Source organism: Haliaeetus leucocephalus, unplaced genomic scaffold (assembly GCF_000737465.1).
Source record: "Haliaeetus leucocephalus isolate CR32 unplaced genomic scaffold, Haliaeetus_leucocephalus-4.0 Scaffold212, whole genome shotgun sequence".
Lineage (NCBI taxonomy): Eukaryota > Metazoa > Chordata > Aves > Accipitriformes > Accipitridae > Haliaeetus > Haliaeetus leucocephalus.
The window spans coordinates 717,552-745,254 of record NW_010972648.1 but is presented as its reverse complement, the minus strand read 5'-3'; the positions used below and the strand labels follow the sequence as shown (position 1 = coordinate 745,254).

At 45.9% G+C, this 27,703-nt stretch overlaps 1 protein-coding gene across 2 annotated transcripts in view; it reads left to right on the top strand.

The window, feature by feature from the left end:
- PBX3 (pre-B-cell leukemia homeobox 3) overlaps positions 1 to 27,703 on the top strand; it is a 114,890-nt gene that overhangs the window by 12,553 nt on the left and 74,634 nt on the right. For both annotated transcript variants that reach the window (XM_010566472.1, XM_010566473.1), the window contains exon 2: positions 9,109 to 9,134. In XM_010566472.1, coding sequence (XP_010564774.1) covers positions 9,109 to 9,134 — 26 coding nt within the window. The remainder of the gene's footprint in view (positions 1 to 9,108; positions 9,135 to 27,703) is intronic.

The window sequence follows — 27,703 nt, the reverse complement described above, 5'->3', positions numbered from 1 at the left end:
GCAAAATTTCTAAATTGTACATCTGACTTGTTAATTAGGCATGACAGAGGTGGTAAAATAGTTATCTTCAGGCAGTGGCAGCCAGGAGCTGCTTGAAATGCAAAGAGCAACGATTGATTGGATTTGAGGGTTACAATTGTGGGAGCACTGCTGTTGTCAAGTGCCGCTGAGCAGCTCTGCTCCATCGGCTGCCTCAGAGCAAGAACCACGTCGTTGCTGAGAGGATCCTGCCATTTACAAATCTGCTTTATTTAACTCTGAAACTCTCCAAATCCCGTCTGTGGGAAGCGCCCAGCTCCTGCCTGTTCCTCCATCTCGGGCCCACGTGAAGGGGGAAACCATGGACCCGAAGTCATAATTTTGATTTTATTTACAAATATGCCTGAAAGTTTAGGTGCTGGCACAGATCAACAAATACTTTTTTTTTTTTTAGCCCTGATAAAAAATGCTGTTGCCTATCCCTACGCATTTGCTGAGAATTCTGCCTGCCTTTCCTTAAATTGCAACCTTTACTGCCCAATATTTTAATATGATGTTGATTACATTTTACAAGCTTTACTTACTCAGCTTATTTCTCTTAAATCCTTGCTTTCAAATATCTTTGTGTGTCTTATAATATTAATCGTATTAAAATACAAAAAACCATGATATTTGCAATAATCCCTTTTTAGGCTCTCAGAGGTATGTCTGAATGATTAAAAAAAGATTGTAACATGAAAGTCTTCATATGAGTAATGCGTTCAAAACATTTTTCCACCAATACTGCCTATAACAGACAATAATGTATTCCAGCAGAGGTACTGTCTGTTTAAATCATACTAACACAATTTTCCATCCCAGTATGTTCTAAATGCATTTTACTGTCTTTGCTGATTTTGATATAAAATGCAGATTTCTGGGCTATTTTAATATTTAATAAGTTAAAGGGTGATAACAAACAAACAAAAAAATGCCACTGAACAAGTACCTTTGGGAGACAGAGAAGAAGTCATCTAGCATGCCTGGAAGCTTTGTTTGGTTGTACCATTTGTCTTTAGTTTGCTGGTGGACTATGTATTTTGTGGCTTAAATAAAGTCAATCAAATTTTAGTACATATATAGTACCTGTAAGCAAAAAGAAAATCAGCTTAAGCACATGTGAAATTTCATGTCCTCTTTTTTCTCTATATGCATTCTCTTGATTTAACCACATGGTTTTTAAAATTGGGATGTTATATTTTCATTTAAAAAGTAAATGTTCCTGCATGCATAACTGTTCTAATATTTTACATTTTCTTGTGACATGTGTATATGGAGTAAGTGCCATTTATGATATGTTGTCATCAATAATTTTGTCACAGAGAATAAAAGCCTTTAAACTCATCCACCCACTGGAACGTTTTATCATATTTATTTTAAGAGATATGAAATTAGCAGAACAATTGAGCTCTTTGTATATGGGAGATGCAAATGTAACTGAATATTTACCTTTAATGAAGGGCAGCATAAATATCTCAGTATCAATAAATTATATGCAGTAGCAGAATATTCCATAGACACCTAATAAATAGTTCCTTTTTTCCCCTAGATTCCTGAACCGCATTATCTTTTAGGATAGTTTAATTTACAATCCACAGTGAAATTAAGTATTGGTTAACTTTTTTAAACGATCTATTGCAATTGGAAAATAGTGGGTTTTGACTAGAAGTAAACCACATTTCCAAATCATTACATTTACTGATTAAATGCTCACTTACTGTATTCAACAGTTCAAGGAAGAGTTTACTACAGTAATGCTTCAGTAGATAATATTTGGAATGGAGTAACCATTTTAATGAGGTTCATCGAGAGAGATTTCAGCAGGGAACATTTCAGGTGTGTTATGGCTTTTGTCTTGTCACAATGCATGTCTCTCTAACATCAGAGAGAAGTTACAGAGCAGCACTCATCTCATTTAAGACAGTAAGAAACTCCATAATAAGTGTGAGCAGGGAAAGGCAGTACCAGATAGCATTGTGCGTTCTTGTGTTTTCGCAAGCCTGGTAAGTAAATACACTCCACAGTTTAAATGTACATCACATTTTAACTGTCCTAATATTGATCATCCTATAGAGGAATTATATTGAAGTCTACTAGTTATTAGTGTAAAGAGGGTCAGATGCAGAGACTGGTACAAAGCAAGTGCTCTCATGGTAATGATGCTGCTATTTATAGATCCCCATTTCATTAGTTGCAGAGTTTCAGGGAAGAGATTTTCTCTAGGGGAAATGGATACTTGAAGTTCATTTTCTTCCTGATGCACATTAAGGCAGAAACGTGAACAACCTTCAGTATAGGACACACGATTACAAGATTTTGTTTGACCATTTTCCCTAAATATACCCGTAGTTACGTATAGTGCAGATGTAAAACTGCTAACTGGTGTTCCAGCCGAGCTTCATTTCCGAAACCTTTCACAATTTTTTTGTCATGAGAATTTTTTTTTCTTCCCTAAAGGAATTTTATTTTTAAAGGGTGCCATGCCAGTAAACTGAGTAGTATTAAAATGTGTTGCTTTATAAAACTAACACATCTGGATCACCTGACTTAAAGCAGTCTTGCTACAGCTGTCATGCACTACAGCATATTTACTTACAGTACCTGAGAGGTACAATCTCAGTTAATCAAAACAGGACTGTGTTTTCTGATATTTACTAATAAATACGAAAATTTGAGTATCTGAAAACTCAATTGTTTAAACATACTTAGTTGTCTCCTGTGAAATTCAGATAATCAAGGCTCCATATAATTTTTGTGTGCGTGTATTTCTAGCGCTTTCCTTCTTGGAATTCTTGACATCTTGAGGTTTTTTTTTTTTTCCTTTAAGAGAATATTTACTTAGTTAGTATTCACTTAATTAGAACTGACTGTTTAATGTTTTCTGGGAGGGTATTTATGGTATTTTCTTTGCCATATTTGCATTCCAGAAATTAAGTCCCCATGCCATTATTCGGCAAGCCTTTCATACATTAGAATGATGAATTGAAAGCAGAAATGGGAAAAAGACTGCAATGCAATGAAAATTTAATCAGCGTCTTCTGCTGCTTTAATAAGGCAAATAATTCTTATTGGCCGCTGCGTTAAGGTTTCTAATATTTAATTCATAACAAACCTTGCATTATTCTGCAGCAGCATCGACAGCTCCACTTTGCTGCCTGCCAACAGGCAACCATAAAAACTTAAAAGCAGATGTAAATGTCTAAAACAAGGAGAATGATTGGATCTAAAGCGGTCAGAAAAAATCAACAATATTGCCAGAGAGTTTGATAAATCTTTACACACACTTTAGCAATGTACAAATGATATTAATTAAACTCATTAAACGTGTTGATTTTAAGGATTTGAGGTAACTTTTTTGAAATGCACAATTTTTTTTAGCTCCTGCAGGCCCCCAAACAAAAACTGATGCAATGCCAGCAGTGCAAGGATGCTTATCGCTAGTCAGCTTGAATGATACTATAATTCTGGAAGATTCAGTTAATTTTCATATTTAGCGTATCTGTTATATTGCAATGGTAAAATTGTTGTCATTCGTCTCATGTGTGCGTCTAATGCCGGAATTCAGCAAAAGAACAAGAGCTCGTCCTCCTAGTACTATTTCAGCTCTCTCTTCCTAACAGTAACATTAATTGATTAAACAATACTGTGCTAGGGAAAGCCTGTGTTAGTTTTTAAATCTCATCCTAAAGCCTTTTTGTATTCGGGAAGGCTATTTGGAAAGTGACGGTGAAATCCTCTGCACCGAATTTTGCACTGGAGATCTAAAAAAATGTGCCAGGGTACCGCGAAGATGAAATGTAAACATGCTGTATAATTCCCGGGGATGTGGCAGGGTGTTTTTGTAGTGCGAGGCAACAGCGAATGGCAACCTGCCAATGCTAGGTGCAAGCTCTTGTTACAGAGAAGGGTTGCGCCTGTTCTCATTTCTTCTTGAAATGGCTTAATTGGTGTCAGCACCCCAGGGATAAAGGCCTCTAACACTGAAATCCACACGATTCACCCTGTCTCTGCTCAGTGTAGGGAAACTGGTAACAACTGGTGGTGAATGAGGAGTGAACGGTGCTGTAACAATACTCGATGATGTTTGGGATGACAGAAATTAATACGCACTTGCTTGAAGAAAGCAATGATTAATGGCAGTGAGCAAGGGAATGCTGTCCCTCCTTTAACTCCACTTTGATGGGGATTGAAAAGCAAAAGGCTGTTTTCATTCTCTCTCGAAAGCAGAGGTCACCCAGAGTACATTACAGCAATTTTTCCTCTCTGTTTTTTATTTCATAAATATTATGATAAGCATAGATGAGATAGATTTTTTCACGGAGGCTTAAAAGGATATTTTATGTCTGTTTGCTGTTTGTGCTCAACAAAGAAATCTGATTTCTTCTGTTTACGTGTTAGATCATTTTACTTCGCAGTGGAATAATTAGTATAATTAAGCATTTTAAAAGCTCACCATCGTGTTAGTTTTTCTCAGGTTTTTACAGATGGAATTTCATGGTCTTCATTTCCAAAGTGCTGACAGGTCAGAACGAGGCAAGGAGTGTTGCCGAGAAAAGAAAAAAAAAGGTTAAAAATCCAAAGATTCCTCATTGAATTTTTGATGTAAATATATTTTGCAAGATCCTCGCACTTGTCAGCAGCTTTCTAAGCTATTTGATAAAGAATCTTTATTCTACAAGAAGACTGAAATAACACAACAGTGCTTTGGATAATGAATTCTTCATCTAAGCAGAACTTTAAAACAAAGTACAATGTTGGCATTTTTTTCTTTGAGTGAGAGGGCTGATACATCTTTGGGATCCGACAGGAAGACATAAATTAATAGAGTTCTGGAGATCAGTTTCTCATTAATAATCCATTTTGTCATGGTTCTTGGCATTGTCAGCCTAGTAGCTGGTTCATATTTTGCTAAAGGATAAAAGCACATGATGTCTTAAGGCACAACATAAGGAGAAGGAGTTTATCATCTTTTGGAAAAAACTATCTCTGAAGAAATAGATTGTTTTGCAGGAAATAAATGTCAATTTCGAGTTTTATGCATTTTTAATCTTCAAACAGGTTTTTTAATGTATACAGTTGCAAAAATAGAATCCTGAGTTGGAAGAGGTTGTTTCCAACAGCCATGGCTTTGCCTTTGTCCTCTCCTCTGTTTGGGGGTTTGATTTTTTAGAAATTGCAATAGATCCCAGACCTTTAATACTGCCTTTTTAGACTCTATGGCAGATTGTGTCCAGTTTAAAACTTGTGATTGAAAAGAAAAAAAGATGGTTCTCCTTTTGAATGGGTAAACGTAAGACCTTTGTTACATTCGCACTGTCTCAGAAATGTGGGACGTACTCGACACACCAAGGTATATTTCCCCAGTATTTTCAAAACGGAAAAGGTTGCTTTTTCATGAGTATGACGACATGAATTGGAGTCATTTACCCTTTTGAAGTCTTAAATCTGGTATTTTATGTATCTTAAGGTAGTGGCAGCCTGGCAAACAGCGTAACCACTTTAAAAGTGTTCAGCTTGTGCTGTCATCCCAAGTAAGGAAGAATGGAGATCTGATTTAGTTGCATGCCCTTTATTTTATATACTGAAGAGTGACATAATGCAGATCTCTTCAGGAACTTGTGATGCATTTGGGAAGGATAAAGGGGAGGAAAAAAAGACAACACTAGCCCAGATAGCTTAGCTGTAAGATTTAACTGGGGTCAAACATTTGTAATTTAATCAAAGGTAAACAGTCTACTAAAAAAGGCATAGAGGGAGGGAGGGAGAGGTTCTGGCAGAGGGCTGAAGGGAGCTGGGGTCCGGCTCAGGTTGTAGTCGGGATTACCGAGAGGGAAGCACCGTGTGTCAGGAACACACCGCTGACCAGCACCGGCCCGTGGTGGAGCGGCCCTGCGCAGGACGGGATGCCGCGGCACCCTCGTCAGCGTGTTGTTTGGCAGAGTCGTGGTGGGGGAAGAGGCCGTCGCGGGTGTAGCTGTAGAGGAGCCCCAGCCGGGCATGCGGCTGTACGCGGCGTAAAGCATCTCCGGTGCGGGTCCCGCCGACCTGCGGGTCACCGGTGAGAGAGAACGTGCCGGGGTCCTAAGAGATTTCCGTATAAACATAGCGCTTCATTTTGGTGATCTTTCGACCTCCACCAGCTTAATATTCACTCTTAAGGAATGAGCAGGTCAGATAAAATTGTTGATGCATCTTCCCCGTGGTTTCCTGAGTCGGTGGATCAGAGGTGCCGTCCGTCCTGGGTGAGAGCTGATGGAGGAGGCAGCAGCATTTGACACTTGGCTGTGGCTAGAAGCGCGGTGTTTACTTCATCAGCAGGAATACACAACCGTTTACGGCTTGCTTTTTTGCCTGAAAACAGGGAAGGGTTGAATTATGAAGATTTAGAACATGCTTCCTTACACGGAGTTGCAAAGGACATTTGTCTCAGCACATTGTAGTGAAATTTTAAAGAGCAGGTTTTGACAGGAGACATTTTGCTGACACAGAATATTTTGTTCACTTCTGACTCTCAAATAAGTGCTACTTCTGTCATAATGATTGATTTATATTCGTTTTAGACCATACATTTTACATCCTCTCTTTTAGTGCTTATGGCTACGCAGCTTCAGAATAGCACAGTTTTAAAACTGTTATGAGCATGGCATCACATTTCACATTCCACTAATAAAAAAAAATTGGTTGTAACAGGTTCTAGGTATTTTGTAGTATGGTATATTTAGAATAAAATGCTAATTTTTATTATCTCATGGAAAAAGAAAATTTTAAAATGAAGACTTTTGTTAAAAAATTGGTACAGACTTGTAATTTAAATTATTCCTAATAACAGAACCTGCAGAATGGTGTTCCCATGGCTCTTATTATAGGTGCTATGAAATTAAGTGCTGAACATCTTTACCATCCCTGGTGGTGTGTTGTGAGCTGCTGGAGCTCGGGAAAGTGCTGGGCTCCTCCCAGGTGTGGATCTGGCCCTTCGTCACCTCTGGAAATCTCAGCCTGGGTGGGCGGCTGCTCTGCATTTACATTAACCCAGTTTCTTGCAGGACAGGAGTCTTAGCACATTTCAATACATAAATACTTCAGGAAAAAAACCACTGAAGCCTTTGCTGTAAGTTTTGTTTGAAACGTATTCTCTAGGTAGCAGAATTGTTCTCATTAGAGCAGGACCCTCGTTTGAGCGTGGTGGTTTGAGGCGGAGGAAGCTGGTTTGTGTTCAGGCATTTCTCAGAGCACGAAGAGGCTCTGCTTTCCCTCTGCCGTCTGGGGCCAGAGACCTTCAGCAGCTGCAGTGGTGGCTTTTAGGTTTTGGTGACACAACGGATGTCACAGCCTTGGTTTCTTCATTAATCCCTAGGAAATGGCATCTGCTAGTTCGTGTCTTTGTAGGCATTTGGACAGAGTAGGTACCATGCTCATGTGTGCGGCTTTCCGATTTTTCAGTGGCGTTGCAGTCTGGGGAAAAAGAGGAGACTCTAGTATTTTCAGAAAAAGAAATGAACTTGTCCATAGTTGCCACTCCCAGTGCAACCATCTGAATAATTGAAATTACTATGTTAATTGAGCCTGGGGCTGTTTCAAGGAGAGGCAGGAGTGAAGTCAGGGTTGATTTCCCATGTCCGGGCTTTTGCCCATCGGGACATCAGAGCAGACGAGACCGCTCCGGCATGGCCGGACCCTGTGCGGCAGCACCGAGCGCAGACTGCAGGTGCACCAGCCTTCCCCAGCCAAGGTCACCAAGCAACATCGTTGTTTCTGGACGGGGCTGTGGTCTTTTCCTTCAAAATTAATGTTCATGCACATCTTACTATGGAATCATAGTACTTATCCTTCCTGTCTTTAAAAAATATCCCTAAGAACATAGCACTGAGCACGGACGTGAAGTAAAATGACTTTGGTCAGAGAAGGCTGGTTCCCTGAGCCCTTCTTTGGCCGTGAGAGACGACGCTTTGTCCTCTGAGCTGGTGAAGAACAGGCCATATGGAAAGGGTCAAATTCGGCTGCCTTTGGCTGTGCTGCAAAGAGAGAGAGAGAGAGAGATTTAATTCTTAGAGAACGAAGGAACTAATATTCAAGCAGGGCTTCAGGAAAAAAGGGCTTCCAAGATGTTGCAGATTTTGGAAATATTTGACAATGTTAGCAACATCAACTACTGACAAAAAAACCCTCTCTCCAGAAAATCTTTCACAGTTGTGCCAAGAAAAGCAGCTTCGATGGAACATTTTCATAAACTATCATCAGTTATGCAGCAGCAGCTTCACAAATCAGAAATGATATCTTCAGGCACTGCTGTCAAGTGTTATTCAAATAATACCAGCCTCACATTTGAATAACAGCAGACATTTTGAATTAATTAATCAGATGAGATAGTCTAGGCCTTTTCTCATTAGTCTCTGGGTCAGGCATGGGAAGATATATGCGTTGGTGATGATATACCTGTCTTTAATCGTGATTTATGAAGATTTAGGATTGTGTGTGATTTGTCAAAGGTTCTGGGAAAAGGCTGGTGCATATTTCATTACCTAATCTGAGATTGATTTCGTGATGCTGAGAGATATAACCCTATTGTTCGGCTATGTGGGAAGCGCAGGTAGACACGGCATCCCAGGGTTTTACTGGCTTATCTCTGTGACTGTCAAACAATGCTGTAAACTTTTACTGCCAGCAGTTAACAATTCCTGCTTTAATTATAGGCAAATTCTTCATTCTGTCCAAAGGGGAAGCTTCAGTAGTTATTTAGTTAAAAAGCATAACAGACCTTATAACTATGACCCAGTGTAAATCATGGACAAAGTTGGCAAATTTCATGGCTTGGTCATGGTGAAAATATAAAATTTCATGGTTTGTCACAGATTAATAGAAAAATCCTATTAAAACTGTGCAAATAACAGAACAACAAGTTAGGTGGAGATCCTTACATGGCACCTTCCTACTCACAGGATTTATTTTAGGTTGAAATCGCTACTAACAACACAAGGCCCTTTGCATGCTTTTCTTTGCTGCACTGTTTTCTATTCAGTTTAATTAGTATTTGTTGTTTGGTTTGGACTGAATAATTATTGTGCAATTGTTTTGAAGCATTATTTACATAAGAAAGCATGTGTTACATTGCTTCTGCAGTGAAAGGAGCCTTGAAAATGAAATATTTGAATACAAATTGTGTATTTTTTTAAATCATACAAATCGCTATATCTAATAATTCATCAGTAATCAGGACTTTCTGTATTGGAACAAGGTCTGGCAGCACTGCACGTTCCTGCTCTAGAGCAGAAGAGCCCCTCGCTGCCCCGTGTGCCGCACTCTGACGGGAGCCGTGCTGGGTCCTCGACCACTGCAGCCAACCGCTGCCCACATCTTTTAGATCAGCAGACCGTGGACAAGCCTCAAGTTTCCTGCAGATTGCTAATCAGCTACATCCTTGTTTTGAATCAAAAAGTTCACGTCTTTCACTGTTCTTGGTACCATTTTGCAGCCCATCTATCATAGCCACGCAGCAGCAGCCCTTGTCTCACGCAGCCCTTAGACCTCCTGTTCAGGCTCCTGTGCCAACCGGAGGCTGCTGTAGGGTAGCTTTAATACAGGGGGTTTCTACTGTTGCCTTTTTTACTGTTTTGATTGTATCCAGAATTTTGACCAGCGATACAAGAATTTGGACCTAGGCCAAGATACTCCAAACATACTGAGCTCTTCCACTCGATCCTCTCCTAGAGGGAGTAGTTTGTTGCTGAAGTGGCCAATTTAAGAAGAAAATGGCAGTTGTGCTATATCGGAATAATGATAAAAAAGGATCAAAGTCTCAGAATAAGGGCTTTTAAGAACGACATCAAAATAGTCATCACTAATGGCAGTCAGTAAAAGCTTTGTATCTTAAATAGCCCAGAATTTCACATATGAAACTTATTTTAAAAATGAGTTTGTGCTGTTTTCATATGAGACTTTCCTTCACAAATACAAGGTCTAGAAATACATTTTTAGGGGAAGGGTGCAATGGTTCAAATAATCACATGTTTCTGAAATCTTGGCCTCAGTGGGAGACAAAATGATAAGTCTTGGCAAAAAGGAAAAATGCCGCAACTTGAGCAATAAGTTCATGATTCCCATTAAAGAAAAATCATCAATGAGTATTGTTTATATCAAGTTTCATAATTAACTGTTGCCAGGTCATCTGCACCAAGAACTTCATCTGCACTCTAAACCAACTACTGTGTACAGGTAGTAATTAAAAGAACAGCTAATGATAGTGTAGACAGTAATTTTTCTTTTTTCCCCATCACAGATAGTCATAAAATATAGAAGGAAAGAAAAAAAAATTGGTTTGGATTATTGATTAGTGTTTTGCTAATAAGAAATTAAATTTATTGACCACTGCCATTATATAGCTTTGCTTTCCCATGAGTTAGTTTGCAGCTCTAGGCAGGCTTCAGCAGATAGCCAAGGCTGGACACGTGCTGTCAGATGCATGCCTCTGGAGAAGGATGCTTAACCCTATTAGTCAGGTCATTTCTCTCTTTTTGTGTAGAGGTCAACGAAAAAGAATTGTTTTCTTAATTCAACTTTCACAGCTTTCATTTTAAAAGTAAACAAATTGCACCAACTTCTAACCATGTCATAATGCACATATATACTGTTTGAAGATGGGAACCTCTTGTCAAGTGACATGGTGTTCTAGTGATCAATATTATGCATAAACTCCTATAAATATTTTTGTTGATAGAAGTTACACAGACACAACTGAGACACCAGATTCCTCGGGATGTACTGACATGCAGACTTTCAAGGTCACTGTGCTGCACCTTAAGGAAGCATGTCCTATCCCCTTGAATTTGGGCTGTACTTTGCTTTAGAAGCATAAATGCACATTATACTTTGTACATGGATGCAAAAGATTAGCACTGTTCTTTACAAACAAAAGAGGAGGCAGGGAGTGCATTCCGTGGAGAAAACATTGATTTCCAAGACTTTTGGATAAGAGGATCTCCTTTTGGAAGAAAGTGAGCATGGACCTTCCGTGGTGCCTGGAGTTACCACTGTGTCACTGGAGCAGTTGTAGATGATGCACCAACGCATCGGTCTTCAGGGGATGGTTGGGCTTGGTTTGGTGGCATCAGCAGAACTCTAGTTCTAGACTCAAATCACGAGTCCACCTAATATATTTAACCTTTGCGTTTAGGTCAGCTTTCATAGTAAGAAATGGCTCTTGGGGCTCTGAACCCCCAGTAATCCAGCTGCTCACAACACACACGCGTGCCCAGCTCCGCCGGTACCGGTGTGCCTGGCTCCAGGGGCTTGTTCGCACGAGGTGGGTCCGGACTGAGAGCATCACCGGCGGGGCGGTGGTCTGCACCTCCTCAGCCCCAGCTGGGAAGGGTGACCCTCGCGCATCAGCTCCCGTAGGGACAGCTCAGGAAGGGACCCAACACCGGGGGGGGAAAGGGTGTCTGCGGAGGTGAACGTCGCCAACCAGGAGCACCGGGAGCTGCGAGGCGACGGTGCCTCACCCTGCTCTTCTGCCCCAATTAGCTAAAGCTCCAGCCCTGCACGCGCGCTGGGTGGCACTCCCTGCAGCCAGCACAACCGCGCTGCTCTTCTGCTTGTGCCGCCGCTTTCCCCGCTCACAGGCAGCATTTCGCATGAGCAGCGAGGTGGGACTGGAGCTGGTATACGGCATCCAGATCATGGTGCAGCGCGGGGACGCTTGCTCAGGGCTGATTTAGGAAATTCCTTGAGTTTTCCAGCGTCGCCCGTCAGTGCAAAGCATTTCGTGTGTAGGAATTACTAAATACCGAGTCTATGGTTTTGTATGGCCTTTGGGAAGATGATAGCTGGTTTTCTGCGTGACTGTTCGCTCTGTTCACGGTACTTTTCTACACTTCAGAGTGCAGAGTGCAGTGCAGTTTCAATACAAACATATACTTCTGTATATTAAGCATGTGCATTAATATATTATTATTACTTGGACTAATAACAAATAGTAGTCAGTCAGTGAGATAAAAAAGGACAGAGTTCAATAGTAATTCTCAGACAGCTTAGCAATTACCCAGACAGCTTGCAGTCAGAAAAGCTGTTCAAATCTAGGATTATGAACTACACTGATGGCAGCTCTACTGGGTGGAGTTTTAAAAGACTGTGAGTATGTTTGTAAGTAATTGCAAGACTCGTTTCCAGCACTGCTCCTGATGAACTTCTCTTTTACAAGCCAGAACCAACAACCGTAAAAAAACCCTCCAAAAGCCAGCAGGCTGGTTTCCAAAACCAGTCAAAATTATTTTTAAGTATTTATTTTCTGTATCAGAAAGATGTCTGTTGCTTGCAAGCCTCTTGGATATTTTTTCATCCTTCCTCCTTAATGACATAAATCCCCAATTCCTTTCATTTCTGTAACAATAGTCGACATCAAACAACATGCGTGGCAGCACAGATTTTGTGGCTTTGTTTTTAAAATCAGCGCGTCTCCTTCCTTTACGAGTGAAGGTGGCTTCTTTCCTCATTACCTCGGATGGTTTCATCGATTCCTGTTCATGTTTTCCGTAACCAGCGCTCTGCTCCCCGGCGGTGCTGCGGGTGAGATCCTCCCTGCGCCAGCGGAAGGCCAAGGGAGCGCTTAAGTCCCATCTAAGCCTCAAGGCATAATCTCAAGACTTCTTTAGGAGCCGGGTCAGCGAGGCTGGCATTAGCCATTCAGCACACTCCCAACGTGGGGAGTCGTGGGGGGATGCGGGGTCCCCAGCCCCGGAGCTGGGGGTGCAGCGGACCTGGGGTTTGGGGGGCCATATACCCCTTGTGCTCCGTGGCACCAGCCCGGGAGAGGAGAGAGTTCAGATACAAACTTTGGTTTTGAAGCACTTGAATGAAAAAGGGGTGTTGTTGGATTTTGAGCTTTTTTTTAGGGCAGTACATGATTTTTTTATGGGGCGCATTAAATTCTGTACCTGCAGCGAGCGTTAAAGCCACCTCATCACTCGGCACCGGAGGGGAGTGCAAGCTCTGAAGCAGGAGAGGCAGCTGTTAAGAGATTTCCATCTCAGCAGCCTCTCATGCCAATAGGATTGTGATTTGGGAATATAACAAGGCTTTGGGGGCTAAAGTTAATAAATAACCACTGTATTCCCTTTACCGTTTTATTCTCTATGCCTGGCCCCAATGCCTTCTAAGCCCAAGCAATTATCAGTCCCTGGGCTGATGTATTTGACATAAGCCCATATATTCTTTAAGCAAGAAGCCTTCACCACAAATTTTGCTTCAAAAAGACTGTTGAAGGGAAAAAAGGTCATTTGGGTGGTTGAGTATCTGTACTCAGATGCTGGCAGTAAGTGCTGTATTTGCAGTCGCTGGGTTTTTTATCCCCTCAGTCGGGGGGAGCCGAGTACATGGTATGTATTTTAGGTCACGTTCTTCCTGCTGGTGGAAACAATGCATCTTCTGTCTGCGGGGCTGACCCTTTTCACATCCAGAATATTTGTTGTAGGGGTGTGGTTGACAGAGCATCTTGGGAATGAATTCAAATTCTTTAGTTACAATCCAAGTCATTTTCAGTTATTCCTGTTGTACCCGGTCCTGACTAATATAGCAGAGACTGTGCTTTTTGCATCAAATACATCCTCGCTGTGCCTCAGGAGGAAGGTTGGCAGACACAGGTTTTTATAAATAACCTTAAAAGCACAGCTCAATAAGCTGAAGTTTGTAGCTGATAAGAAAGTTATGGGCAGCATGGAGTTCAGTCCACAAATTTCTGAATACTTTCCAGCAGTCTCAAGTGAACATTTAATACGAGATTACCAAAAGGGAGAGGATCCAGGGAACAGCCCATGGCCCCTGATGTACTGCTGTGGGGCTGCCTGTCTTTCCGAGGGACGCTGTGTTATCAGCTCCACTTGGAGTGTCCATTGCTTTATGAAAATGGGGGGTAAATTCATTACATTATTATGTACCAACATCAAAGTGGACTTCTTCCTCCAAGAAGAGGGACTGGGACATAGAAGGTGTAATGTACCCTCCAACCAAAAGATGTAGCTTAGTGTTATCTCGATTAATTCACGCTTTCATTGCAGTCCTTGCATTTAAGCCTCTCTTTAGCTTCTATTAAAGTTTCTCTGTCCTCATCCCATTCTGTAGGTAAGCAAGATGGAGTTTAACTATGAAGCCATAGTAACTATAACGCAGTTCAGGAGTTTTAATGGTTTAAATCTTCAAACTTGCCTAATAAAGTTAATAGGAGCCTATCAAAAGTATGTAGGTTACTATTTATTTAGTAGCTTTTTAAAATTTAACTTTAAATTTACAAACCAATAGACTAAATATATTTCAGAACTGTACAGTGTTCTTGCCTATGAGCAAATACCTTCCATTGGGCATCGCATCATGTCGCTAACGTTACATCCAGTTGTGTTCCAACGCAATACTGAAAGCCCTTCCATAAATCAGCACTTCATGGGTCACAACACTCAGAAATAATGCAACACTAAACATAAACACGGTAGTGCTGTTCCTAAGACACCAAGGAGTGTAAATCTTGACTAATTTTCAAATGCAAATACGTATGGTTTTTGTTGAGGCTGATGTGTATTAATATGCAGTGTGGTATCAGTTGTTGCTTCATCCATTCAAATATGAATTAGTTCATGTGGCAGGAATAAGCAGACAGCCAGGGATGAGGATGGTGGCTCTGGTGTGGTTTCGTCAGTCTTTGACTTTGTATTGTTTTGCACTTTTCTCAGAGGTTTTGACCACAGGTGCTCCAAAGCCTGGACCTGGAAATACCAGTGAGGGGTGGGAGTTTTTTTCTTTTGGTTGGTTTTTTTTGTTCGAGTTCCATTCCCCCCCCCAGGCAGATTGTCTGATAAAGAACCTTCTTTTGTTTGTGCTTCAGTTCTGCTCACCCCGCTAATCTGAAATACTGTAATTACATCTCCGCATCTCCTGCTACTTCTTTATGCTCTGAAGGAAAGAATACCTCGTTCCTTCAGCCTGTGCCAGTGCTGTTTGTGGTGAGGACTGGAGCAGGGTGGTGCAATGGGGAGACATAGCTGGAAGATTCGAGTTATCATAGGGGAGGCAAAGGGATCTGAGTCTGTGCAAGCTCTTGCATTCTTTCCTAAACCGAAGAGTACTCTGCCAGAAAAAGAGGCAAATTTAAGCTCAAGTTTCCCAGCTCAGTCTGTTCACACTCCCAGTGAACTGCAAAGTTTTGAAGTCTGGTGCAGACCGTTTTGCTCAGTTGGGGGATGAGGAGCATCTCTCCATTAAAAATCCCAGCTTTAGGCATAGAAGATAGAGAACATGCGCTGTGAACAACTATTGTAGTTAGAGTAATTGTGTGACACCTGAACAGACACTGTCCTCTCTGGGCAGAAGTGAGGACCAAGACACTCAGGACCAGGACCTGAACGTGCTCTCCTCCAGAAAATGCATGAGTGGCAAGGAACAAAGTTTGCAGTGTCCCTGTGAGCTCACTTTTCTGAACCTTGGTATGCTGCTGAAGGAGCATCTTTCTTAGAATGATGTACCAAAATGTTAGTGTTTGTTTGGGATGAATTCTTCATCTTCCTTCTTAGCCACAAAGTGGTCTGGACTCAGCAGAGAAGGAACAAAGGGAAGGGAAGGGCTGATGTGTCCTAAGGCTTCTTCCCCTCCATGAGGGCAAGGCATCGAATTTACACTGGGTGCTCTAGCTGAAAAGATTACTTTTTGCAAAGCGGCGCTGGCCGTGGGATCTGTTCTTTCCCAACCTATATCTCCATCTGTGTCCATGGCCAACCGTGTTCTCACTCCCTATGGGGCAGCTCTGACGGAGCTGGAGTTTCTGAGAACAGTGGGCAAGGAGTAAGGTTCTAGTGGGGGTGTGTGGTTGATAGTTGGATTTCCACCATGCTTTAGTACACACACATTTCAGTTATACATTACAGCAACAGAATATCATCTCCAGAGGGACAGCAGAAAGACGTGTTAACGCTGCAGCCACATACTATGCTTAACGCTGCAGAATTGATTAGTGCAGCAGTGACATTTTGTTATCCTGAGAGACAGAAGCTGGAAGTGTTCTTGAAAGTGCAACCTCCAACACCAGGCGGGTGACACGGGTGGGGGCACCTCTGCCCTCCACACGCCTCACCCCCGGCCCGGCACAGCCCCCGCTGCTCAGGACCCTGCCTGCCAGCCGTGGCCGTGCCACCGCGGGTAGGAGAGCCCACCAGCAGCAACACCAGCTTATCCTCTGCTAGCCTGTATGCAAACAGAGCATCTCCCCAGGCAGATTTCACTGCCCTTCCCGAGTCCCTGCCACATGCAGAAATTCCACCCATGCAACGTGAGGAGAAGGGCTGGCAGGGCCGAGCACATGGTGGTGCGGCCGTTGCCTCCCCACTCCGTGCCCCGGCACTGCACGGGGCAGGTACAGCCACCGCACCGGGAGTGGAGACCCCGCCGGCTCCCCATCCCCAGGCACCCGCTGAGCCGAATCTCGGCAGCAGGTTTGTTCCGTTTTGTGTCGGTACGTGTAATAAGCAGCCACGCCAATAAAGCGGGTCTCTCCTTATAGACTGCGCACACGGGGTTGGCGGCGAGTGGTAAGAAAGCCGTGAGCGTGCCTCCCTCCAGGCGCGGTGCCCCCGTCCTACGCGGCGCTGGGGCAGGTGTTCTCCTCTCCACTGGCGCTGCTCCGGCACGGTCACAGTTGAGCTCCCGTTTGCCTGTAGCAGAAGAGGATGTCTCTGGTTATTCTTGGAGCAGGCAACATGTAGTTTTTGTAGGATAATGCTGAGGTACTTGCACCATATTAAAAAATTAATATACTTCTATTGCTACTGGAATTGGAGTCTGATTAGGATTGTTACAGTACCGTAGTTTTAGCTTTTAATTACTTACTACATTACACAGTATCTAACAGCGCTAATAGAGTACAGAACTGTCATAGCTTTTGTTTTAAAGTGCAGTACTGTATGGTGCTTAATTGTGTAACAATGTTGTTCAATTACATCTGAAAGTGTTTAATAAAGTATGGCACAGAAAAGCAAATCGGAGTGGCATGTGTTAATTGGTGTCCGCGTCATTGACTCCATTTGGTTATAGTGATCACTGGGATATGAGGATCAAATGGCAGGTTGCCCAAATGGAGTCTTCAGACCCAAGTCTCTTATTTGTACCACTTACACATGCCCGCGGTCTCCCACACTTGCACAGATTTTCACGCCACGCACACACAAAGTGCTGTTAAGAAGCTATTAGCAGCGGACCAGTGTCAGGGGCTGTAGCCCCTGCTCTGCTCTCCTTCGGTGCCGCTGCTCCCCTCTCTTGGCTGGCAGAGCACCGCAGCCGCGGCACGAGGAGCGGGCTGTGGGCATCCCCGTCCTCAGACTGCGGGCAGGGACAGGACCCCAACCCCACACCGGCGCTGCCCAGGCTGGTGCTGCTTTCCCCTTGGTGGGCAGCCTCCGGTTATCCCCAGCACAGCCCTGGAAGGGAGTGAGGCAGCCATGGCAGGGGCCAAAGCCCCCATTGTGCCTCCCCACCTGGCTGAGCGTGGCTCTCCGGAGTCACCGGGGCGGCAGGGACTTGCTTAAAGGCAGCGGCAAGAAAGCCACGTTGCCAGCTTAGCTGCCCCGGTACTGAGCCCACTGAACGCTGCCGGAGAGCTGAAGAGGAGGCTCGGGAGCATTTCCCCTAGGAAGGTGAAGGATGGCAAAGATGCTCCTGCTGCCAGCTGGCTCCCCTTAGCACGGGTTTGCTATTCCCCGCGAGAAGCCCCACTGCCAGCTCTCAACGCGGGGCTCGCCCACCCAGCCTACCTGGCCGAGCAAACACCAAACACCTCCCGGCCACGACCCAGAGAGCCGTTCCCTTTCTCCCAGACCAGCTCAGGGACCCCCCCAAGCTCACCTGCTGCCCACCCATTGCTTTTTCTCTTTCACACTCCCCTCCCAGCAGCGGGGTGATCAGCGTGGCCTGGGCGCCTGTGGGGCTGTGCAGCAAGGACCGGCTGATGCCGAGGATGCCCCTCGGCTGTGCCGGCTCCTCCAGAGCCGACTCTTTGCTGTATGTAGCCAATGCACAGATGCATACAAAGTGGTACTTACGTTATTTCCTGAGTGGTGGTATTTTTCATATCAATGTTCTACTTTTTACCCCATTTCACTGAAATATTCTCTGGAAGTATTTCTTCTGGAATAAACATTTCAGCACATCAGGTTTGTTCCATAAGGGTTGATTGTCAAATTACAGCCTTCTTTCCTGCGAGCGCTGTGCTTTTGTACGGGATCAAATTGCATTAGTTATTTTTTCCTCCAGTATAAACACAGAATAATAGTGATATCTTTATTGTATCATATTTCTGAATGAAAAAATAATCACAAACAGATTTTCACGCGGCGTTACTACAGTGCAGGAACGCTTTTCTTGCCAGCCGGCCTCTCGAGGTGGTGTTGGGACCGTGCGGCACCAGCAGCGCCCGTTATGTTTCGCCGGAGTCCCCCCGCATGCATTTCGATGGTCTCTTTACGGCTGCAGTGCTTACTGCCACACATTTTCTACATTTGCTTGCATGTGGTCCTGGAAGCCACCTAGCATGCAGGTCATGTGCCCTTAATTTTCATTATGAATGAAGAGTAAAATGTGAAGGTTATTGCCTGGCAGTACAAATGCACTGGTTTTTTTTTATTTAGAAGCTCTATTAGAAGTGTCAGGAGTCCCATAACAAAGCAGGGCAAATATCCGCAGAGACACCTTGTTGAGAAAGGCAACTTGGCTTCTAAAAGGTTTGAATATGAATGTGGTTGTTTCTAATCAAGCAGTCCTTGAAAAGAATTCCCCACTATTACTTACCTCTCTCTTTTTTTTCTTTTTTTACTTGTAATCAGCCCGTTTTCCTTGTCAGGAAAGGCTTCTCATGCCAGCCTGCGGTGGGGTGGGAGGGGGGCACAGCCGGGAGGGGACAGTGGGGCCGGGGGAAACCCCCACGTCAAAGTATCTCCACATCCAGAAAAGTAGCCCAGGATTCAAAATGGATGTGGTCAGAAAACCACCTTGTTTTGGAAGTGAGAGGCCGTGTGCCTCGCGCTCCCTGGGAAAAGTGGGCCAGTTCGGGGGCTTTTTGAGACCCCTCCAGAGGGCAGCTGCTGAGGCGGGCCACAGCCACCCTCGACAAAACCGAACCCTTTAATTTACGGCAGGAAAATGGACATATTCTGCTCCCTGGACAAGTGTATCCAGAAACGCGGGGACCCTCGGGCCGGCGCTGCAGCCCACGGCAGGCGCTCCCTTCTCCACCGAGCGGGGACCCGCCGAGGATCCCCCCGTTCACCGGCACGGTGCCCCCGGCCCCGAGCGGGGACGCTGCCGCCGAGCGGGAATCGCGTTCTTGTTTGAGCCGAACGGCAGATTTAAGTCTCAAATGCTTTCCCTCAGTCAGTGTATTTGTTCTGGCTTAGCAGTGGCCGTTGTGACTCGGTGCCTGTGGTACCCCGCTCAGTTTGGGAGCAGGCGAGGACGGGGACAGCCCCCCAGGAACCGCGGCGTCGCATCGGCCGTGTTGCTGGCCGTTCGTGAAATTCGCCCGAGCTCACGTTCCAGTGCCACGCTTGGCTCCAAGTAAATAACGTGACCGCTGCCGTGACGGCATGGGTGGGCCTCGGCATCGGTGGGAGAGGGCAGGGGTCCCCTCCGGAGAGGGGCCAAGTGTCTCGGCAGAGCGGTCCCGCTGGTCCCCAGCAGTGCCCGTCCCGTGGAACTCTGGTGGGGTGCGGGGCTGGGCTCCCCGTTCCCTGGCCGTGCTCGCAGGGTGCCTTTTAGTTCTGGCATCTTCAGAACACTTACAAAATCTCCCTCTTTTTTTTTTTTTTTTTTTTTAATAAATTGTCAGTGTTTTTTCCCTCTACGAACCTGTAGCATCTGGCAGCAGGAAAGTACAGTAGGACTCGCTGGCACCGTGGTGCAGAGCCTCGAAGAATTCCGTATTGTGACAACACATCAAAATAAATTGCTGTCAACAGACCAAAACACCAAGTGCTGTGATTCTGTCTGACGTGTGAAGACTCAGACAGGCTGTCTTGACAAGTTGTGGTGGAGCACCTGCAATTGGCAGAAGACAGTGATATAAATCTGATTTGCCTGATATGCAGCACCTAGATATCGTTAATGTTGGTGACAATAACTCTGCATAACATTCCCGAGACATAGATCTGATTTTTTGTCTATTACTTGTGTTGTTTTTTGTCACTCTCTGATACTAGCTCTGCTTCCCTTCCCTGCTCAGGGTCTGCCTAGGAATTGCTGTGAATAATAAACCGTGTTAAAAAAAGGTAGTAACAAATTAAGGTTTAATTCAGCCTCTTCTTGAGTGTAAAAAAGGCAGTCATTGTCCCGGCTGCTCAAGGCAAAAGATATGCCATGAAATTTTATTTTACACTAATCATAAAAATAATCATGGTGGAAGTTGTATTAATTTCCTAACTCGCAGCCAAAATATTGAAAATAGCAGGTTAAAAGCCACGAGTTGCAGTAAATCTTTTCTGAAATGTATGTGGTTTTAAACTTCTACAAGAGGAAAAGAATCGTTGAATAGGTGGTTAATTTTTACCTTTCGTTATCAATAAATGGTAATTCTTTACAGTAGCAGCATATATCACAGCTCATTTATGAACGCGTGAAACATATCTTGGCTCTAGAGTTTAATTACTGGAAGTTAACACTATCTTCCCTGTCTCAGCCCTTCCTTACTAACACCAATGTGATGTATTTCATCCTGACACTGGCAGGTACTAGAAAACAACAACGCACATGAATTTGAATTTCTATCTGTCGCTGTCCCCTATGCATATTTACAGTCTCAGGATTTGAAACGTTTTCGCATGTGGCAATTGCAAATGATTTGGGGAGTCATTATGGCTTCGGCAAAAAGCACGCGAGCCAAAGAAAATCGGCTTTGCCGGTGGCTCTTTGGCTTTGGGGCTGGAGCCATCCATTCAACGTGGGGTAGGGCTCGAGAGGGGCACGTGGCCGGTGCCCACGGCAGCTCCCGTGCGCGGAGCCGCTGGGGCACGCGTCCCACCTCGGCTGCTCGGGGGGAACCCGGCCGCCCTCCCCGGCACCGGGCGCGGGTCCCCTCTCCCACCTCCCCTCCGCCCTCGGGGCCACGTTCGCTGGGTGTCTCGGGCCAGGGCTGGGGTCAGAAGAAAGAGGGACCAGGTATTAATTTTTGCGGCTGATGTTCACAGAGGGCTGCGGTGCAGCACCGGCGGTGGTGGGTTATTTATTTATTTTTGCAAAACGTTCAGGACCTCCTTCGGCAGCAAACTTCAGAAATGTCACTGTCCAGTCTGAGAGGCTGTAAGAGCAGAAAAGAGTTTTTTGAAATTACCATTCATTCTTGTCTGTATTGTTATTTTATCCCTTAAAGGCTGCTAATGAGAAATAGAGCCTCATTATGATTTTAAGGATGAGAGAGGAAGGCTTTTAATTAATGATATGTAAATGGTCTTGAATTGATTATGTTAGAATATCAAGAGAGATGGGTAGAAGCTGTGGTGTAATATATTTTAATTAAGAATTAATTAAAAATGATGGCAATTTCATAAAGCCTCACAGAAAATAGTGGAATTTACTTTCTGTCAGGAGTAAATTAGCCAGTGATTAAATAAAGGGCCTGCATTAATAGTGGAGTTATTTTTAAACTGTGCTATGAAGAATTGTGTAATTTTCCCTAAATAAGTAAAATAAAAATGTAATGTTTGCCAACAAGTTTTGGAAATGATGGCAGAATGCAAACTTAGTTTTGTGCCCTCCTCGTGCCACAATACTTTAGGAAAGTGATTTTGAACGGTTTACGTCGAGCGTGCCGTGGTTCTGGCAGGCGGGGGCCGGCCCCGGTGCAGCCGGGTGGCCGCGGGTGGTGCTGGGCGTCACGGCGGGGACGGCGGGAGGGTCCTGCCGGGGGTACCTGGGGGGAGTCGCTTGCCCCAGCGCTGCTCCTGGTTCTGCCCAGGCCTCGACGTCCCCGCAGTGGAGACCTTCCTCCGCTGCACGCACGCGCACGCACATACAGGTATTGCTAGAAGCCCTACGTGCCTGGTGCGCAGGAGGTGATTGCTGTTGCTCCTGCTTTAGGGGGCCATTTAGTGCCCCTCTCCGCTGTGGCTGTGCCCTGGTCTGTGGGTCCCGTCCCCGGCTGGCCCGCGCTGCCCACGCCTTTGCTCTGGCTTTATGGCAGACCCCACTCCTGCGGCGGTCGCTGCCCCACGGGTCCCCGGGCAGTGGGACCACCAGCCGCCGCGAGGGACGCGAGGTGCCACGGCTGTCCCTTTGGGGTGAGCGGGGAGGTGTCCCCCCACCCTCCATTGCAGGGCTCCTCTCGGAATGCCTCTGGGAACCCGCAGCTTTGCTTTTCTGCCCCAAGCCCCAAAACCTGACCGTGGGGTATCCCCCTCCGCCCCGCGTGGGCGGCAGAGCCGCGGCTGGCCGCGCTGGTGGCCTCGGTGGGGATGGCTGCTCTGGTACAGGCTACAGGGGAAAACGGGGGGGAGACACCCCTGACTGTCGCCCCCTCTGCAGTGCTGGCGGCGGGGGTGGCTGCTCCGATGGAGCCTGAGCAAAGGAGAGGGCAGCAGCAGGGAAGTTTGGCGGGTGTGTGCCCTGTCCTGCACGCTCACCGCTGTCCTCGGGGCACAGCTTGTGGGGACGGGGAGCTGCAGCACCGGCGCATACCTGGGGAAAAAACCGGGCTGTTATTAAAAATCCCGCAGAGGTGCAGCCTTCTGGATTTACGTGGGTCTGAAAACGCCCGGGGCTGGGGGCAGTTGCTCCCATGCTGGCATGTTACGTGAGTTTCAGGGACTCGCACATGCTATTCTGTAAATGGGTTTTATGCACTTGTTTAGTCTGCTATTCAATAAAGAGCATTACCATAGCAACTGCTCCATCACATGGTGTACACTCATGCTGTCTCTGAGATAAAGAGCACATTTTAAGGCAGCATATTCTTAATGTCGATGTCCTAAAATGCAATTTTTGATGATTATTATTATTTTTCCTGGAGAATATTTGTGATAAGCGAGCATGCCTCCTTAGTGTCTCTTAACTCCTTTTAATACTACTTTGCTGGCAGAGGACTGTGTACCTACGGTAATTTCTTTTTCATTTGTAGATTTTCACATACAGATCATGAAATATTTGTTAGTTCAAGTCACAGCATGGGGCCTCGTGTCAATGGGATGCAAGCATTTTTGTCGCATTTAGCGGAGTTTGTCTCCGAGTGCTATTTCTAGACAGGCGGTAGCCGGTGCCCGATGCTTGAACCTGACTTTGTTCCTCTCCTGCGCGCTGCAGGAGAGCAGTCCTCATGCAGCTGGCACGTCGGTAACTCCTACGGAGACTAAACATGTCCCCGCGGCGGTGTGCCTCTTCTCCACTGGCCTGTGAGATGGGGAGTTGGCGGTTGGTCCCCCCTCCCCGCCTCCCGCCCGCAGCACCACGTGCGGCTCCATCTTGGCGCCAGCCAGGACGAGACCCTCGTGCCGCAGAACGGGCACGGCAGCGGCAGAACGGCTTCTACGGCGAGGCTGCCGCCGCTGCCCGGGTTCCGTCCTGGGCATCAGGACCCGAGCGTGCCGCAAACAGCTTACCAAATGCAAGGTGCCCACCGCCGCCTGCCACCGCAGGTGGCTTGTCACTGCCCCCTTGTCACAGGCTGGGGAATTATTTTCAAAAATATTTGGGGAAAGTTCTTCACGACTCGCTGCCCAGGCCCAGAGTAGAGGATACCGGAGTCTGCAAGGCTGTGAGATACGTTGTTAAATTGAGTAAAAGCCCATCGAAGCATCAGGGTGCATTCTCTGCTAAGTACTCTGCTCCCCACACGATGCTATCTAATTGTTTCTTGAATGATCTCAGCCTTTCTGCCTGGCTGAACCTGCCTGCCAGGCCACTCCACACTGAGGATTCTCTGCGTGAAAAAGGGCTCCCAACTTAGCCTCCAAATATGTTTCCTACTTGCGTTTACATCCTGTCTATTTGAAGCCCAAATCTTAGCTCGTCTGGCATTTTACCTAGAAGGAGATGCATATGGATGGTTCTCTAAATATGTTGCTGATTTGTGGTCTGGTTGCAAATGGCAATGATTAAACATGTGTGTTTCTTAGCAACTTTTGTATTACTATAACCAGAATACGTGTGTGGGGAGGCTCTGTACCCTGCAGTCAGCTCGTGCAAGACTATAGAAGTGGTAGCAGGTAAGACTAGGTACTCCCGTTGTCCAGCTGCACACCCATCGCTGGGAATATTAATTCTGTTCCCTACAGTTATTAGCTCAGCAAACCCATCCCAGTGCACAAGTGCATCAAAATAAAGGAGGGGAAGGGGCATCTTTTGGTGCAAAGGGCTTGGGTCAGCTGGCTTGTGCGGAGCTGGGGGATGGATCCAGAGGCTGGGAAAGTGACTTAGCCATTAACTTCAGTGGATTTTAAATCAGGAACGTCTCCTCAGGAAAAAATACGCATGTAATCCCCATTGCGTGTCTCATCGTAATCCTCCTCCTCGTCTTCCAAAGGCAGTGAAAGGTACAGAACAGCAGCAGCACACCCAGAATAGTGGGAATTTTCTGTAGGATTTCATGGTTTGTCATATGTGTAGGCACCTGCTGGGCCCCCGTGCTCCACGACTCGCTCCCCCGCACGGCGTGTGACGTCCTGATGGGGGGGCTTGGTCGCAAACCGTCCGTTGTTCTCAACTACAAAGCCTGGAAGAATTAACATTCCTCGCAATTATCCAACCATCTTAATTACTTGCCCAATATTCTGTCTTGGTATTAGCTGCCCAAATCATGTTGGGATTTTCCAGACACAACTTCTGACCAGTTTGTTAGCCAGGAAACAGAAAATTAAGTAGAGAATCAGAGTAAAAATTACTGCAGTGCCTTAAATGTTCAAGCTGAGCCTAGAAGCGCTGGTAACTCCTCGTGTCGAGTGACCAAGGAGTGAGAAGGGCTGGGGGAACAGTGATGGCATGCTGGAAGAGTTGGCAACCTCTGCATTTGCAGCCCGGCGGGAGGGTGCAGCGTCCCTGCCACGGCCGCAGGTAGCTCAGCTGCGAGCAGCGGCTCTGCAGGGACATGTCTGGGTCGGGGGGCTGCTGGCAGCGGGGAGAGGAGCCCCACCAAGGGAGCCAAGGCCTCGGCTGGCTTCTCAGCAACCAGGAGCCGATGGGAGGCAGAGCCGAGCACCGCCACCTCGGTCCTTTCTGCAGCTGGGAGTGTTTCCTGGAGGTTTGCAGCTTGGCGAGGTTCGGTAAGGACGATGCTGAAGGCGCCTGCTCGTGGTCCTCCTCCGATAACCGCCACGGGTGAAGATGCGAAGGGCCAGCATCTGGCCAGAGCCCTCCACACGCGTGCCTGCGCGCACACGCACGTACAGGTGCACGCGTGCCTGGGGAGCAGACCGAGCTCTGGCCGCACCCCCGGCGGAGCTGCAGCCCACGTGCTGCCCCAGCAAAGCCCCCGGGTGCTCTCGGCTGCAGCGAGTGGGGCTGGGAGCAGGCAGTACGTTCATGTTCGCCGTCCCTTGCTATCAGCACACACCCGATCCTCTGGAGAAACGCTGCCTGTGCAGCCAGGCTGTTCACACCAGGATGCTCTTGCACATTAACATGCCGCGTGTGAGATATCTGTATCATCTCGCTCCTATCCTGGCTTGCTGACTGCAGGAAAAGGCCATTTTTTATCAGTTTCTGCTTTAGTGAAGCAAAAGGTCCTTTGGTTCCTATCCACTGTCTCAAAATGCAGAGCGTGTCATTGAAAAAAGCTCACTGGTCAATCAAAATGCCCCTGAAACTTCCTCTCCTAGCTAGGACAGTCGCCATCCTTCCAGCTGCAGAAGATGGAAAAAAGCCTGGCCCCAGCTCTGGGTGGTTTATGTTATGCCACAAATGGCTAATAAAGGTTTGTCATAACAGAAGCCCTATAAGCAGAAAGGAAGTAATAGTTTACGGCTCTTGTGCTATCTGGCACCATTCATTAGTGTATTCTGTGCTAGTAATAAAATTTTACAGGTTGATCATTTAAATGCAGGTTAGAAATAAATTTGATGATCCAACTGGAAAAGTAACAGAGACTGGTCAGTCTGTCTTTTTTCCCCCAATCAATACACCAAGTGACACTAGACCCAACACACCCGATTAGGCGATAGTTAAACAGTTTACTCATAATAAGGTTATTGATCACGGGGGCTTCAAGCACAGCGCGGGGTGGCGATGGATGGAGAGGTTTGGGTGGAAGGGGAGCGTGCGCTGCAGTGGTGCTACGGCATAATTCCCGGCACCACTCCTCATTCCTGCTAGTGCTTTCATTAAACGTGTCCTGAACCCTTTGATGCGATAGAGAAAATCAGCAGCACAGGTCTCCCTCTTTGTTCTGGGATAAGCAGCACGCCTGCTTTCTGCAGCTATCTTGATCAATGAGCGAACGCCTGGTATCAAACCGGCACGGAGGGAGCATAGCTGGAGGGTGATCCCCCGAGAGCGGCTGTGATTGGAGCGCCGAGTTTCGTATTGAAGGAGGAGGGAGACAGACAGGTTGTTTGAAAAAATTCCCTTTAGACCAAACACTGATGTTGGAGCTGAGCTACAAACACTTCTGCTGTAAGAAGTGCAACTTTATCAGTTTTCTAGGTTAAATGCAGCTCCTTGGAACATAACGTGCACTCTGCATGGTTACTCCTCCGGCCACATCTTCCAGCAGCTTGTCAACATCAATTGTGCTTCAAGTATGACTGTTATTGCACTAATTAATTACTTAATTTTTCAATACACATTTTTATTTTTATTTAAACCCTCCCCTTAGTAGTGAATCAGGAGGACGGAGTGTCTAGGCAGGGAGGTGCAGGGCGACAGAGGACCCCGCAGAGCTGTTTCGGCAGCGTTCGTGTTTCACGGGGCACGTTGCACACCGGCGTGTGCAAGTTGTCCAGTCCTTGGCACAATGGACACAAATCGTGGCTGGATACTTGGGGTTTTCAGCAATGTGTTTCTAATGGATTTTAGAGTCGTGTGCAAGACCTTCTTCTTTAAAACAACCTCCACAGCAGTTTGCTCCAGTATCAAAGGCAAATCCACTACGTGTTTGTAATCTTCCACAGGAAATGCAGTATTTGTTGCGCCATTTCAACATTTACTTTAGCAGTTAGGGGATATCTAATTAAATGTTTGGCATGTGCAATGTGCAAGTTTTGGTGTAGTGATATAAAAAATGTTAAACATCAATATAAGGTTAATTTTGACTGATTCAACAGCTTGCTTTTAAGTTTCCCATTGACAGCCAAACTGCAGGGTTTAATGCTAAGCTTCACATTGCAGCTTATCTTCCCTTAATTAAAATTAAAATGTGAGCAACAACACAGAGATATTTTGTAGGCATCCTGGAAGAGGAGAAGCAGAAGCTCGAGTGATAGTTGTTTAATAAGATTATAATTGGAGAGTTAAAGCCTTGTGATCTATTTGAAGACTGGTTTGGTGCTGGTGCAGCTCCGTGGCAGGCGAGCCCCAGGTGCCTGGCCAAGCATCCCTTGCCGACATCTGGAACCAGTTGCAATACATCACTGTCAAAACTGCTTTCTATACGTATCTGCATTTACACATTAGTTACCCACGCAGCACTCATCAAAAAAGCTGAACAATCTTGACATGGTGTCCCTGGTGGAACGGCAAAGGTGAACCG